This window comes from Nyctereutes procyonoides, unplaced genomic scaffold (genome assembly GCF_905146905.1).
Source record: "Nyctereutes procyonoides isolate TBG_1078 unplaced genomic scaffold, NYPRO_anot_genome, whole genome shotgun sequence".
NCBI classification, from domain to species: Eukaryota; Metazoa; Chordata; class Mammalia; order Carnivora; family Canidae; genus Nyctereutes; species Nyctereutes procyonoides.
This window is the reverse complement of record NW_026575131.1, coordinates 7,079,053-7,094,177: the sequence shown is the minus strand read 5'-3', so window position 1 is coordinate 7,094,177 and position 15,125 is coordinate 7,079,053. Positions and strand designations below refer to the sequence as shown.

General features: G+C 38.7%; 1 protein-coding gene across 5 annotated transcripts in view; it reads left to right on the top strand.

Annotated features, from left to right (window-relative positions):
- Positions 1 to 15,125, top strand: part of ATG7 (autophagy related 7) — a 234,381-nt gene that overhangs the window by 68,900 nt on the left and 150,356 nt on the right. For all 5 annotated transcript variants that reach the window (XM_055343913.1, XM_055343912.1, XM_055343911.1 and 2 more), the window contains one exon: positions 10,362 to 10,442. In XM_055343913.1, the coding sequence (XP_055199888.1) occupies positions 10,362 to 10,442 (81 nt within the window). The remainder of the gene's footprint in view (positions 1 to 10,361; positions 10,443 to 15,125) is intronic.

The window sequence follows — 15,125 nt, the reverse complement described above, 5'->3', positions numbered from 1 at the left end:
CACTAAACCGCTGAGCCACCCGGGCTGCCCCAATTTTGAACTTTCTGTAAATGAAATCATCTAATGTAGTATACTCTTTGGAGTTTGGCTTCTTTTGTAGAGAGAACTTTTTCACTGCAGATCTTACCATAGTATTGTTCCTTCTGCTTTCCATCAAGTAGAATCTTTAAAAAAAAAAAAAAAAAAGTTATCTTTTCCTGGCTTTCGGGGTGGTGGCTGAGTTCCATGAGGCCAGACCCTTTTTATCCTGGTTCTTTGGTGCTGGCACAGCTCAAGAGTTATAAAAGGTACAGGCTACTCTTGATATCTCCAGGAAGTTGGTTTTCAGGTTTATAAGAGATCCTGAATGTGACAGAAATTGGAAGCCTGTGAAGTTGCTGATCATTTGACTAGACCTCCCTCAAAAAATGAAAAACAAGGTGGCAGTACAACAGTCCTCCAAACACCATGGTCATTAATATAGCAGTCAGCTTTTATCCCGCTTGTGGACCAGGCAGTTCACATTTTTTGTCTTTGGGTGAATGTACTCTTGGCTCTCAAGTACTGATGAATAAAGACCCTGAATGTGTATGCCCTTCCTAGGGGTTTGGACTTGCCAACCCCATGGTTCTCTTGGGCTCTTGGATTCTTTCTTTTAATTACTTTCAGAAACACAGAACAAAGCCGGAACTAGGGCAGGACCCTGGGAGAGACCTGGCCTGGGAAATCTCTGAGACAAGTCTGAGACAGAGCTGGGGTTCCTAGCCATTCCTTGGACTGCTAGTTATTTGCCTTGTCTGCATAGGCTATGCCCCCACAAATCCTCAGGCCTTTAGCTTTGAATAAGCTCTTCTTACTTTGTCAGAAATGCTTATCGCAGTGTGCCTCTAGGGATATGGATGGACTGAACTGAGGAAGGAGATGAAGAAGATAAGCAATAAAAGCCCATTTCCTGAGATGTAGCCCAAGAAAAGGAGTCTCCTTCCTTCTCTGCTTCTTTACCCTTCCGATTGATGATAATGGGAATGGCAAGAAAAATAAATTGTCTAAATGTCTGCTGTTTCTCCATATCAGATGCTGTGGTTTGTGACCTATCCATCCTCTTAGACCGTTCAACCATCCCTTCAGCAAATGATGCCCAAACACTGTGCCAAGACCCTTGATGTTCAGAGAAGTTCAGCAACTGACACAAGGTCACTCAGTGTTTATTTCCACTTGCTTTTGGAATGATCTAAATTGAAGGATATACCCCAAGCCATGTGGATGTAGTGGAGCCTCATTCCAGTGGGAGGCCCCTAAATAGAAGGAGGGATCTGGGTACAAGACCTGACAATGTCTGTGCTTTGTGTGTGGGCCCTAGAAAAAGAGAGGCCTTCTTTGGAGAATGACAGAGGCAATGAATCACATATAGTACCAGAATTCAGATGTGTCTTAGAGAGCATCTCTCATCCCAGAGGACTTGGACATAAGTTTATCAGTTCAAGGATGTTACTTGTACTCACCTGATGAGGTTATCCTGTTTGAGAGGTCCCGTGTGAGAGGCAGCCTGTAGGCTTTGCAATCATATGGATCTGATTAGAATCCTGGGTTTGCTTCTTAATTGCATTTTCATCCATTCATTTTTTTGTCCTTATACAAAAGATTTGAGACAGCTCTTGTCACTTGTTACTGTATGGCCTTGTGCAGGTTACCAATCCTCTCTGAATTTCACACTTTATGCCAGTAAAATGAGAATAATTATATAATAAACTCCTGGAACTAACATACAGATTACATCACATTTACTAAGCACTAGCACAGTTCTGGGCACATAAGGGATACTAGTAAATGTTTATTTTATCTTTCTCTTTCACTTTGAACTAAAATGGTAAAATAGAGCTTCTGTGTTCTAAAGAGGGAGTTACAAAGATTCTTCATAAAACCCTGGAAGCATTGAGTGCATTGGAAAGAGTTGAAAAAGATTAACCAGCTCTATTCTGCAGGCTTTTTCTAAGAATGATGCAGGCTCATTTCCAGCTCCGTCCTTCTGTCCCTTGGTGGCTCCATTTCAGTAGCAAGAGGTGGATCATTGGGATCCCTGGGTGGTGCAGCGGTTTGGCGCCTGCCTTTGGCCCAGGGCGCGATCCTAGAGACCTGGGATCGAGTCCCACATCAGGCTCCCGGTGCATGGAGCCTGCTTCTCCCTCTACCTGTGTCTCTGCCTCTCTCTCTCTCTCTCTCTCTCTCTCTCTCTGTGACTATCATAAAAAAAAAAAAAAAAAAAAAAGAGGTGGATCATTGGTAGTCGCTGACACTGTTGTCTGAAACAAAGATGACTGACTATGCTGTGCCTGGGGTTTTGCAATTGCTCAACTCACCTTTTGGCATTGATTTTGATTAAGATTCTTTCAACAGGGGATCCTTGGGTGGCTCAGCAGCTTAGCGCCTGCCTTCGGCCCAGAGCGTTGATCCTGGAGTCCTGGGATCGAGTCCCATGTTGGGCTCCCTGCATGGAGCCTGCTTCTCCCTCTGCCTGTGTCTGCCTCTCTCTCTCTGTGTCTCTCATGAATGAATAAATAAAATCTTTAAAAAAAATTATTTTCAACATTCTAGAGTAATCTCTTGGAGTTTGAAGTTCGTCTTTATTTATGCAAACTCCAACTCTAGAAATGTTGCCAGATCTGATGGAAACTGGTGTGAAGTCAGTGCAGCAGGTTCAGTTGTGGCCGCACTGTACCTTCTCAGGGTGGCTGTTTGTCTGTGGACATTGGCTCTCTGCTTCCCATCAAGGCGGGGTCGGCTTACAGCTCAAGCTGATTTTACTCAGCTCTGGTGTACACACTGCCAGCAGTAGCCCAGAATGGAAGCAGCTCCTTCCTATACCCGATCTATTTATTTTGTAGCCAATTGGCCATAAATGACTGAAGATCTAATTTCATTTACCCAGACCCTGATAGCCACCAGGTACTGAGTTTTTGGTTTTGCAGGACTTTTTGTTTAATTTCTGTGCCTTCTTTTTCTTTCCTCCTCTCTTTTTATCTCCTGCATGCTCTGCAGCTCTCTTCCCCAGGCTTTGGAGCCAGAAGGAATAGAACTCAGATTCCTGGTTTTGCCACTGAGTGGTTGTGGAATCTTGGGCAAGCCATACTACTTCCCTGAGAAAGTCACAGGATGGTTTTGAGGGTAAATTGAGATAAATAAGTGAAAACACCCAAGAGCACAGGATGACAATAGTGCTCTCCTCCTTCTCTTCCCATTTTCCACATTATTCCAGAACATGCCTTCCCATACAGCTTGCAAAAAGAAGAGCAGCTGTTTCTTTGAAAGGGAAAAAGGAGAGGGGTAAACACTGTAGGGGAGGCATAAGAGCGGCGGCGAAGATGGGCGAGAAGAGTGCTTGGTGAGTTTGAGGATCTGCAGGGCTGCAGGTGTGCCTGTAACACAGGGCTGAGAAAGCACAGGAGGATGGGGTGGGTGGAGGGGAGTCAGTCAAATCCTATAGGCATTTGAAAGCCATGGATCCTCACCCCAAGGGCAGTGGAAAGCCAGTGAGTGGAAAATCAGGAGATGGACATAATATGGTAAGATTTGGCTGCTGCCTAGAGAATGGCCTGGAGGAGATCTGAGCAGGTCTGGGTATAGACTTGAAGTCTGCTACCCATTAAGTGGAAGACAGCCTAATCCAGGGGTTCCCACATCTGACTACATCAGAGTCACCTCTGGAGCCATTTCAGAATCACATTTCCCGGCCCTTTTCTGGATATACTGAATGCCAGCCTCCAGGGACGTTAGAAAAAAAAATGGCTTCTTCGTGGCATCCTATGGGACAAAGTACATTACTTTTCAAGTTAACACAGACCAAATTCTGCTCTTTGAACATACCTTTGAATTATGTGCTCCCACCAACTCAAGTTCTGTTTACAAAAGGACCCTTGGCACCTTGTCCCCAGCCCACACCACTAGCCCAAGCAGGTGTTCCTGCCTGTGAGCCTATGGAGCTAATTAGGCACAGCACAGGTGTGCCTAATGACTTGGGCTGGGACCACGCCCACTGTCCTGCTGGAACAGCTGGGGAGGGAGGCCAAAGAAAGTTTAAAGGCCCTCCGCTGAGACTTTTGCATATCTCCTGCCAGGTGTTTCATTTTGTTTTGTTTTGTGTTGTGTTGTTTTGTTGTTTTCTGGTGAGGGGAGCTTGTCCTTCTTACAAGGCAAATACCACCAGTGCCTCACTACTGTTGGACAACGGCAATTTCAGGCTGCTTTCGCCCTTGATGGAACCTGGGGGCCATGAGAGCTAAGGGAGCCAAGAAATGACAGCTAATTGTATTTCTTCTAGGTTCTGTCATTCCCAGGTGGGCTTTTAAATATTCAGGGGGGTAGCAAAGATTGGAGAGCTGATTTGTGCATGAATTTTTTTTTTTTTTCTGAGGAAGGCAACACAGGAAACGGATGCTGGAGATTATTTTGAGGATGGGGAGTTGGGGGCAATAGGGACTTATATTTTTCATTTTGTGCCTTTCTATACTATTTTTAAAATGTTAAGATGATAAACAGGTTTTTTTAATTACCCTTTTTGAGGTATAATTTATATAGCTCATTTAAATGTACATTTTAATGAGTTCTGACAAGTGCATACACATATATAACCACTACCACCCCAAGTGAGATGTTGAATCTTCCCAGTCAACCCCAAAATTTCCTTTGTGCCTTTTCCCAGGTAATACCCCACCCTCATCACCAGGCAACCACTGATCCATTTCCATGCAGGCCATTTAAATTTCTTCCTTATTCTTTCCTGTATTAAGAGGAAAAAAACTTAGTGTAAATTTAAAAAAAAAAGAAAAAAAAAACATGTAGAGAAGCAGGCAACATTTGGCTTCTCTAAGGAATCTCTTACTAGCCCCAAAGTTAGATAGAGAGGCAAGGCATGTGTGTTTGTAAAATCTACAGTTTTTCCCCTTCAATATTCAGAGGAGGTCACATAAGAGGAAATTAAATATGTAAATATTTTTTAAATATGAAAATGGGAGTAAATATCCTGTTGAGCATAAGTTATTTTTTGTTTTGTTTTCTGTCATGTGCATTGCTTTTATTTAAAGGTAGAATTTTTAAAAAGCTGTTTAATGCTAACCCTCCTGTATGGAAAGATTGACAGCAAATACTAGTAATAGAATAAAAGTTTACAGTGAACTGTGTGCAGTCCCCAAAGTTAGAGAATTTACCTTGAGCAGTATCCAGAGGGCTTACTTATTATTAGTTCTTGTGTGGATAGAGAAATGACTTTACTATCATTTCATAAAACCTTTTGAATGTTATTTTAGATGTGGGCAAAATTTGGTGAGTGTGGTGCTGCTATTTTTAGAAAATGTGGAAAAAAATGAGAAGTTTGCTAAAAGCTGCTTCCATCTGTTTTCTGACATCTAACAGGTGATGTTGAGTGGTCTAGAGCAAACCACAAGAAGGTGTAAATACAGTTGGTAACTAAAAGCTCCTGTTTCATATGCTTGCCTGATGAGAATCACCTGGGGCTCTTATTAATAAACATTTGGATTCTCAGGCCGTACCCCAGGCCTTACTCCAGCCCTTTTGAATCAAGTTCCAGAGAGGAATTATTTCTGATCAGGCAAGTTTAGAAAAACGCTGAGCATATTGCTTCACAGTGCACACTTCTAAGTAGGAGGTGATGGTGAATTTTTCTCTACCCAAGCTAAGGACAAATTTCTAGAATTTCTTGGATTATGAATTGGGGAGTGGCCACTTAAATAGATGTGAACATATTAGGATTTTGCATAGGGTACCTGGATTTTAGATTGCTCTGTGATTTCTGTGTGTATCTAAGGAAGGAAGGTGCTAAAACTTTAAAATAACAACCTCTGCTCTTCAAGTTTTATACAGTTATTGTAGGATTGAGGGAATGCAGAGCTTTTTGTGGAAGTTCCGTGCACTTTTAATACTGGGGATTTAAAGCATTGTTGATGGGGAAAGGCTTCATATTGCCTGGAAAATGTGAATGGTGCTAAATTGGAGTTCTTCTTGTGGTATGAGACTTGTTTTCTCTGTATAGTTCAAATATGAGTAATTTGGTAGGCTTTGGGATGTTTGTATTTTTCTCATTTCATAATAATATGTAGCCTCTTTTATAAACATCTCACTGTGCTTTGGGCAAATGCAAATAGTTAAACCTGTGTCTTGCCCTTTAAAAGCAAGAGAAATAAATGTTTTTGTTAATTGTAGCACACAAACTGATTCTAAAATTCATATGGAAAGACAAAGGACCCAGAATAGCCAAAATAATCTTGAAGAAGAACAAAGGTGGAAGGCTCACACTTCACCAGTTTCAAAACTTACTACAAAGCTACTATAATCAAAACAGTGTTGTACTGTCATTAGAATAGATAAATAGATCAACCAAATAGAATTGAGAGTCGAGAAATTAATTCTTACATTTATGGTCATTTGATGACCATTCAATTGGGGAAGAATAGTCTTATCAATGAAGCATTGGGACAATTGGATTTCTACATGCAAAGGAATGAATTGAGATGCTTGTCTCATACCATATACACAAGTTAATTCAAAGTGGATCATAGACCTAAATGTAACAGCTAAAACTATAAAACTAGAAGAAAACATAACCTTCATGACCTTGGGTTAGACAAGGTCTCTTATATATGACACCATAAGACAACCAAAGAAAAAATAAATAGGACTTTATGAAAATGAAAAGTCCTGTGCATCAAAGGACACTGTCAAGAAATTGAAAAGATGACCCAGAGTGAGAGAAAATATTGCAAATCTTATCTGAAAAGAAACTTGTATCCAAAATGTTTTTTAAAAACTCTAAAAATTCAACAATAAAAAGAAAAACCGAATTTAAAATTTGTCTAAGAATTTGCAAAGTCATTTTTCCAAAAAAGATGTATAAATGGTCAAGAAGCACACAGAAAAATGTTCAGCATTATTAGTCATTAGAGAAATGCAAATGAAACCACAGTGAGATACCACTTCAGACTCACTAGGATGGCTATAATCAGAGACAGTAACAAGTGTTGGCCTTATAGGCGAGAAAGTAATACAGTACGGTCACTTTGGAAAACAGTTTGGCAGTTCCTCAGAATGTTAAACATATAGTTACCATGTGACTCATTAATTCCTAAAATAATGGGAATTCTTGTATATACCCAATTTTGTAGATACCCAAAAGAAATGTCCAACTGATGAATGGATTAAACAAAATGTGGTATATCCATATAATGGAATATTATTTGGCAATGAAAAGGAAGTACATATCCAGGATATATATGGATGAAAACTTGCTAAGTAAAAAAAGTCAGTCTTGTATAATTCCATTTATAGGGAATATGCAAAATAGACAAATCATTAGAAATAGAAAGTAGACTAGTGGTTGCCAGGGCCCGGGAAAAGTGAAGAATGGGGACTATTTTGGGGTTCTGGATTTATTTTGGGGGTGATGAAGTATTCTGAAATTAGATATTAATGATAATTGTACTATTCCATGAATATACTAAAATCCTCTGAATCGTATACTTTAAAAAGATGAATTTTATGGTACGTGAATTATGTTCTAACCTTTAAAAAAAAGATTTTATTTATTTATTCGTGAGACACACAGACATAGGCAGAGGGAGAGGCAGGCTCCCTATGGGGAGCCCAATGCGGGACTCCATCCCAGGACCTCAGATCATGACCTGAGCCACCCAGGTGTTCATAAGCTGTTGTTTTCTTAAAATAACTATTACACAGGTATTTAGTGATAAATATCAAAAAGAAGGATTTCAAATGATGGAGACATTATCTCTAAGCTTGGTGGTAGGTAGATTGAGGATTTATGAAAAGTGTGTTTGCATTGAGCAGCTTTTAAGGAAGATGGAGATTTTGCTGTGTAGCTCTTTCCAAAAAGAAGAGTTCCAAGTCACAGAATTTAGCATGAGATAAGGTCAGGAACTTGGGAAAGTCTTTGGAAGGAAGTTGTAGTTCAGCTTAGTAGCTGTATAGGGATTGTGAGCAGTTTCAATTTGAGACATAATTAGAAAGACAGGATGGTCCCAGATTAGTGTGTGTGTGTGGGGTCTCTGAATGCCAGCATAAGGAATTCTCTGCCATATTTGTTTCAGCTATAGAAATTGATAAAGTGACACACCTAGGAGCTGTGTATTAGAAAAATTAATCAATGGCAGAGTGTAGCATTATGTGGAAAGGAGGGAGCTCACCTATGAAATACCCATTAGGAGTCCGATGCAATTGGTTTGAGAAGAAGACTTTCCTTTTTGAAATTACCTAAAACTAATTACTTTGAGCTCTGGGCCTTCTGATACCAGCTTGGTGAATTTGAAAGGCCTCACACACAGATGTTATTTTACTTCATTTCCTGGGAAAATGAATCACAGTTTCCTAGTAAAGAGCTGTCTGGGGGTGCTAAACAATAGTGTGTGGCCCATGCTTGGCCAATCCATTCATTTTGGTTCCTTTTTCTTCTGTTGCTCACCACCTGTGTTTTTTGTTTTTATTTTTTTCTTTCCTGCCTTCCTTCCTGCTCTAGCTTGGTCTTCTGTCTCCCTTCCCTTACCTCCCATCTGTAAATATAAGACAGTTTAGCAGAGAAAATTACCAATATTTCTTTATACAACATAAAGCTTGTTATTAGCTGTAGGAGAAAAAAGGATGAAGAAAACCTTTTTGCGAAGCCTATATGGAGACATTAACATAGGCTGTATCAACAAACATTTTAATGGAAAATGTGTAAAATATAGTAACATTTTTGGGGAATTTAATATAAAAGTTTATATATATTATATAAATATATAAAATATGAAAGTAACTGAGAAGTGAGAAGGCTCACTTTGCAAATATTTTTAAGCCTCTACTTGATCTCATGAAGGTCTCAGCATTCCCATTTCTGACTAATCCTTCTTAGAAGTTTGAGGTCTCCTGTTTTGGTGTCCTTGAATAGCAAACTTAAACCCAGACTGTGCCTCCAGTACTGTATAATGAAATAGTCACTACATTCCTGAGATTTAGGGAACTAAAAGATTGTCACATTTTCAAAGCTCACAATGAGGCCATCTAACTAAAACCAGCTGTCTAATTTATCATTTCTACCAAATGCTCTTTTGATCTTGGATTATACTGATAAGGATATTTAAAAGATAGCCATAGCCATGTCTGTACAGATTCAATTTTCTAGTATGAACATGCAATTAAACCATTAGATCCAGTGTGGGTGTGAAGATGGAGTTATCTCAATGCAGAAGGAAGCCTTTTTCTTTAAAGAGTTTGTCAGGTTTTGTTTGTTTTTATTTTGGGGGAGTGTTGGTAGGGCAGCCAAAGGCAACAAGGATATGTGGCTTGATTCTTTTGCTCTATTCAGGTGAGACTGTTAATTTGTGCTGAGACCTAATATTGAAGACAAACCTGTGATATCCTGAGAGAAAGGGAGGGAAAGAGTAGGTAGCAGAAGGAGACTGGGCCAAGTTGAAGGTTAAGACACCTCCTTTTGAATCTTAGCTCTGTCACTTCTATTTTCCTCAGCCAACTTGTGTCACCTTTCTGAGCCTGAGTTTTATGAAGATGGGGGCAGTTGGGAAGATGAAATAAATTAACTCATGAAAGGATTCATGTTATCTGATTTACTATAAATGCTGAGTCCTGTGAGACTTCATGGGGTTTACCATTCATATTTTTCATAATAATATGTTAATGATCTACACAGCAGTTTAAAACTTCCAATTTGGCATACTATAGTTCTAGAGAGATATGATGTTCTCAGTAAATTACTTAAATCATAGTTTTTGAAACCTGGTTATGGCTCATATCCTGGGACAGTGAGTTGCAGTCCAAAAATTTATGCTCAAGGTGGCGCTGTTTCCTCATAAATTTGGTGATGTTTTGCATTGTATCCCTGTCCCAACTCAAACAAATAACTAGATGTATCTTTAGGACCATCTCTGCCTGATGTAGTCCCCAGGCCTTCTCACCTGTGATGCCCCACCCAATATCCTATCCAGGTACACACACTTACCATATTTACTATAACATGTATGTGACAGTTGCACCATCATGAACTAGTTGACCTGTTTTATTTTTTAAGACATTTGTTACAATGATACTTTACAGCATATCGCTTTCTTTTTGTATTTTGGAGTTTTTAGGTCTCAAATATGTAAAAAGATTGTGGGGCCTGGTTCTTGATGGCATAAAGGACATGATACAGTTCTTCCTCAAACTGATTATAATACAAGGAAAAATGTCCATGCTGAACTTCATTTTTGCTAATCTGTGTCAAGACCACCATATTATTTCCCACTTTTTGTCAGAAACTACAAATATATTTCACACGTATGGGTATTCTGAGCTTGATGTCAATTGTTTTGCTTTATTTTTAGATCCGGGGATTTCTGTCACGGTTTGATAATGTTCTTCCTGTCAGCCTGGCGTTTGACAAATGTACAGCTTGTTCTTCCAAAGTAAGTCGTTCGGCATTTGAAGGACTTGTTTTTTAAAATGAGCCTATCATCTTTACTAGCCAGAGCACTGAAACCAACTGAGGACTTTTTGGAGGGGGAGAGGGAAGGTCTAAAACACCAGAAGAGATTTGTCATTCATGTGTATTCATTCTCACAGAGAAACCAGCCTGAGAAAGTTTGATTTATAGTGTACAAAGAGAGATTGAATTAGATATTGTAGATATCTGTATCAATACTTGCCTCATAATAATTTTGGCTTGAATATGAACGTTACTAGGTTTTGTTCCTCCTCAGAAGTTCCTTGCTCACGTGGACCATCCTAGAGCAATTTGTAAGTGTTATCAGAGGAGGGAGTTAAACTAGGCAGTCCTCGTGGTTTGTCTTTGGGAGATCTACATAATGACAAAAAGTAAACAGAGATTAGGGGCCTGGCTAGGGAGGCCATAAAAGGGCCCCTTTTGCTTTGATCTTTCCAGAGGCTCTAAAAATAGAGCTGATATGTACCCCATTGTAATGGGAAACGGCTGATGTATCTCAAAACTACAGTTGATGGCATCTCCTTTTTTAACAGGCCTAGAGATAGGCTGAGTTATTTGTGCCTTTATACTGTGTGTTATTGCTAATTTTCTTTTGTATGCCTCTTTAAGCCTTCTGATGCCCAGTGATTTAACTTGGGCTTTTAAAACTCAAGCTTTTTGGTAAGACTTTCATGTACAAGTGTTATGCAAAGTAGTATTAGGGTCATTAACCCCTAAGTCTGGCATCTCACTTCTAACTCAGGACTTCTTTGCCTTGGCCTACAACATCTAGCAGTATGGAAGGGATTGAGGTCTTGGGAAATTATCTCCATTCTGAGTTGATAAGCTTTTTTTTTTTTTTTAAAGACTTTACTTGGTAATATCCTATGAGAAGCATAATCCTACCCAGTCTTAAAAAATTAAATCATTTGAGAATGCTGATAAATTTGGTTAATTTTAGGTGTTCAAACATTGAGAGTAACTTTTTTTCTTCAAAAAGTAAACTAAGCTGTTTTATCATTGTGCATCCCAAGCATCAATATTGAGATTTAAAGCTTGCCATTTGTCAGTAGTTACCCACAAGCTCATTCTTTTTGCCATCTCTTTGAGGTATCTTATATCTGTTCACATCAAGGCGTTAAAGATATCTGTACACTTCTGTCTTCAGAAATGCAGGTTTTAGGATTATATGTTTTTTAGAGAGCACATTTTTTTTTCTTTGAATGGCTAAGCTAATTGGTCTCAAAATAACTTGGCAGTATTAATTTTCATACTGAAATCATTTGGCACAGGTGCCAGAAGTTTTTCTGTGGCTTTATGTAGATCATGCATCTCAATGAAATAAAGATAATTGGGTTCTGTAAGTGAAATGCAAACACTCATTCTTTTTTGTTCTCTTTCTAATTAAATTAGCCCTTGAGATACTGTTTATGAAAGAATCACAGGCATACTAGCTAACTGAGGTCCCTTATATTCTTTGAAAGAATCGCTTTGCATTTTTCTTTCACACTTATTGTAAGCATTAAACTAAATATAGGTATCACTTTTTTGTTAGCGAAGTTAATTCCTCTTGGTGGTCATTCTGAGAGTCCTGCTTTACATAAACATGCTGGACGATTTAATACAAACTGCCTTGAATTTTAACAGCTGTGCTATTCCCAGAGCGATCACTTTTCATGTGGTCTGGGTATTAAATTTCTTTTGTGCTGAAAAGGTTGCTTCACTGGTGCATGTATTTCCTTACAGTAGAAACACAGCATTTACTTACTTGGCTAACTTCTTTATTCGCTTAGGAGAATGTCATTCTCTATTATCTGCAAACCCAACATTAATACTTTGAAATGACAAATCCAATTGCAGTTTCATCTCTGTGCATGTGAATTTTTCTTAATACATACTTAGCATAATATTTTCATACTGAGTCATATCATAGTTATTGTTTCAAAAAGATTCTTGGGGCTAAAAATGACTTTTTAAAAATTCTCCTTTGATATCCATGAAGTAATTTTTTTTCCTTTGGTAGTTTTTGGTATTTTTGCCTCCCCCCCTATCCCACCCCCCCAGACCAGGGTCATACTTGTGTTTGATTTAACACAAAGACAAAGATGGGGAGATAGAATAAGTTCTGCTGAGTGATAATGCTGTGTTCCTTGGCATATTTTATATTTGTGTGTGTGTGTGTGTGTGTGTGTGTGTGTGTGTGTATAGAGCTTTTATAAGGCCTGGAGAGAATGCAGTTCTCTGCTATGTCAGGGAAGTCTGAATCATCCATACACAAATTGTTTATTATCTTGTTTTGTTTTAACTTGGCATATAGCCAGATGAATTGTTCTTACAGAAAAAATATTGAAGAATCTGGAGGGAGTTGGGTAGTAAAGAGGCACTTTCATTCCAATTTCTGTTTATTGTCTTACAAGACTTTCTAAAATCTAAAAGCATGGAATTTCAAAAAATCTTATTTGAAGGTATATGAATTGTTTTTAGTTCTAAAAAGGAATTTAGTGCCAACTAAAGTTTTTGTGGATTGCTACCATAGGGAAAAATAGAATTTTAAAACCAATATTCTTGAAACAATTTCTCATAATACACTGATTTAGTTATTATTAGCCTTACGTCTAAATATTTTGGGGGAGGGGACTCCTGGGTGGCTCAGCGGTTGAGCATCTGCCTTCAGCTCAGGGCGTTGATCCTGGGGTCCTGGGATAGAGTCTCACATCAGGCTCCCTGCATGGAGCCTGCTTCTCCCTCTGCCTATATCTCTGCCTCTCTCTCCTTGTCTCTCATGAATAAATAAAATCTTTAAAAAAGATAAATATTTTGGGGGAGGTTAGGGTATTTTGAGGGTAACTTTGTATTTTAATATGATTTCATACTTTCAGGAAAGATACAAGAATAGTACAGAGAACCTTCTTACACTCTACCCAGATTGACCAGTTGTTTGTTTACATTTTTGCTCCACTTATATATGCATACTCCCCTCCCTCTCACCCTGCTTCCTCCTCCTCACCCTTCTCTTTTTTCTTGCAACTTTGAGAGTAAGTTGGAAACACTGTGTCCTTTCCAACTAAATACTTCAATGTGTATTTCCTAAGGAAAAGGCTATTCTCTTACCTAAACACAATATACTTTTCAAATTCAGGCAATTTAATGTTGCCACAATATTCTTACCTAATCCACAGTCTATATTTTAAATGTTGTTACTTGTAACAGTAACAGTCTTTATAGGTTTCTTTTCCCAAACCAGTTCAGGATCAAGCATGCACTTAGTTGTCGTATCTCTTTGGCTTCCCTCAATCTGAAAAAGTTCCTTAACCTTTCTTTCTTTGTCTTTCTTAACCTAAATATGTTGATATTTTGCCAGTTGTTTTGTAGCATTTCCCTCAATTTGATTTTGTCTCCTGTTTCCTTATGATTTGAGTCAGGTCATGAAATTTTGGCAGAACTACCAAAGAGGTGATGATGTATCATCATGTTAGGAGGCACATGATATATTTTATCCCCTATGGTGATGTTAATTTACCCTCTCCCATATTTGTAACTACCTTCCCCAATGGTGAAAAACCTGAGATAATGAGATAATGAGATCCTGCATGTATTTACTCACTTGCTCCAGTCTAGAATACATAGAAAATAGTTTCAAAATTGCTAGCTCATACCACTCCAGAAAATAAACCTACTAATTAGAGTTTAATCTTTGTCCATGGTTCTTTTTTTCTAGGTAAAATTTATATATACTAGAGAGCATGAATTTTTTTTTTGAGAGCATGAATCTTAAGAGCAAACAATCCTGTAAGTTTTGACAAGTGTATACATGCATGTAACCCACATTTCAATCAAGATATAGAATGTTTCCATCGCCCCAGAAAGTCCTCTTATCCCCCTTCCCAGACCATCTCAAGGAAGGAGGACAGTATGTTGAATGTTGTGACCATTCTCTTTCCCTATAAGGGGTAAAGCTAGGTACCTTCTGGTATTTTATGCAACAATAGCCTAGTTTCTGGATCCTAGAGGTTGATGAGAAACTTCTTTCAAATCTGTAGTCAGGAACAGGACTGTGCCTGAGGGGACTGCATGTGGATATTCTTCTTGTACAATCTGTCACCCACACCCTTTGTGATACTGCAGGAATAGCCTTGCATGAAGAAGCAGGTCCCGGTCTTGGTTTTCTTTTTTTTTTTTTTTTTTTTCAGTCTTGGTTTTCATACTGTCTGGGACCTGCCCACTGCACAGATGCAGCAAGCTGTGCCCAGAAACCTGATCTGGGGATTTTAATTAGCAATTAGCAACCCTAATAATACACTTTGGTGTTTACCACGCCATGGGTCTTCTATTGATGGGTTCTGATTAAACTTCCCACAGTGACTTGCTATTAACTTTTTGTGTGTACCTGTGTACATGTATCTTGAGTGATAGAGAGGGTGTAGGAATAATACACTTTGGTGTCTTTCTGTAATAAAGTATACGGGTTGTGTGTTGCCAATCTGTCCATTTTTTGGATATTTTGTAATCTTAATGTTTTTCTAACCTATTTCTTTGTTACTTAAGTAGTATGAAATAACAATAGTCAATTTAGCTGTTTTAACTTTAGGGAAAACCTCTGTCCGGAAGCAATCTCTCTTGCCTCAGGTTCTACAAATGCACCCTTTCCAGGATAGAAAAACAAGTC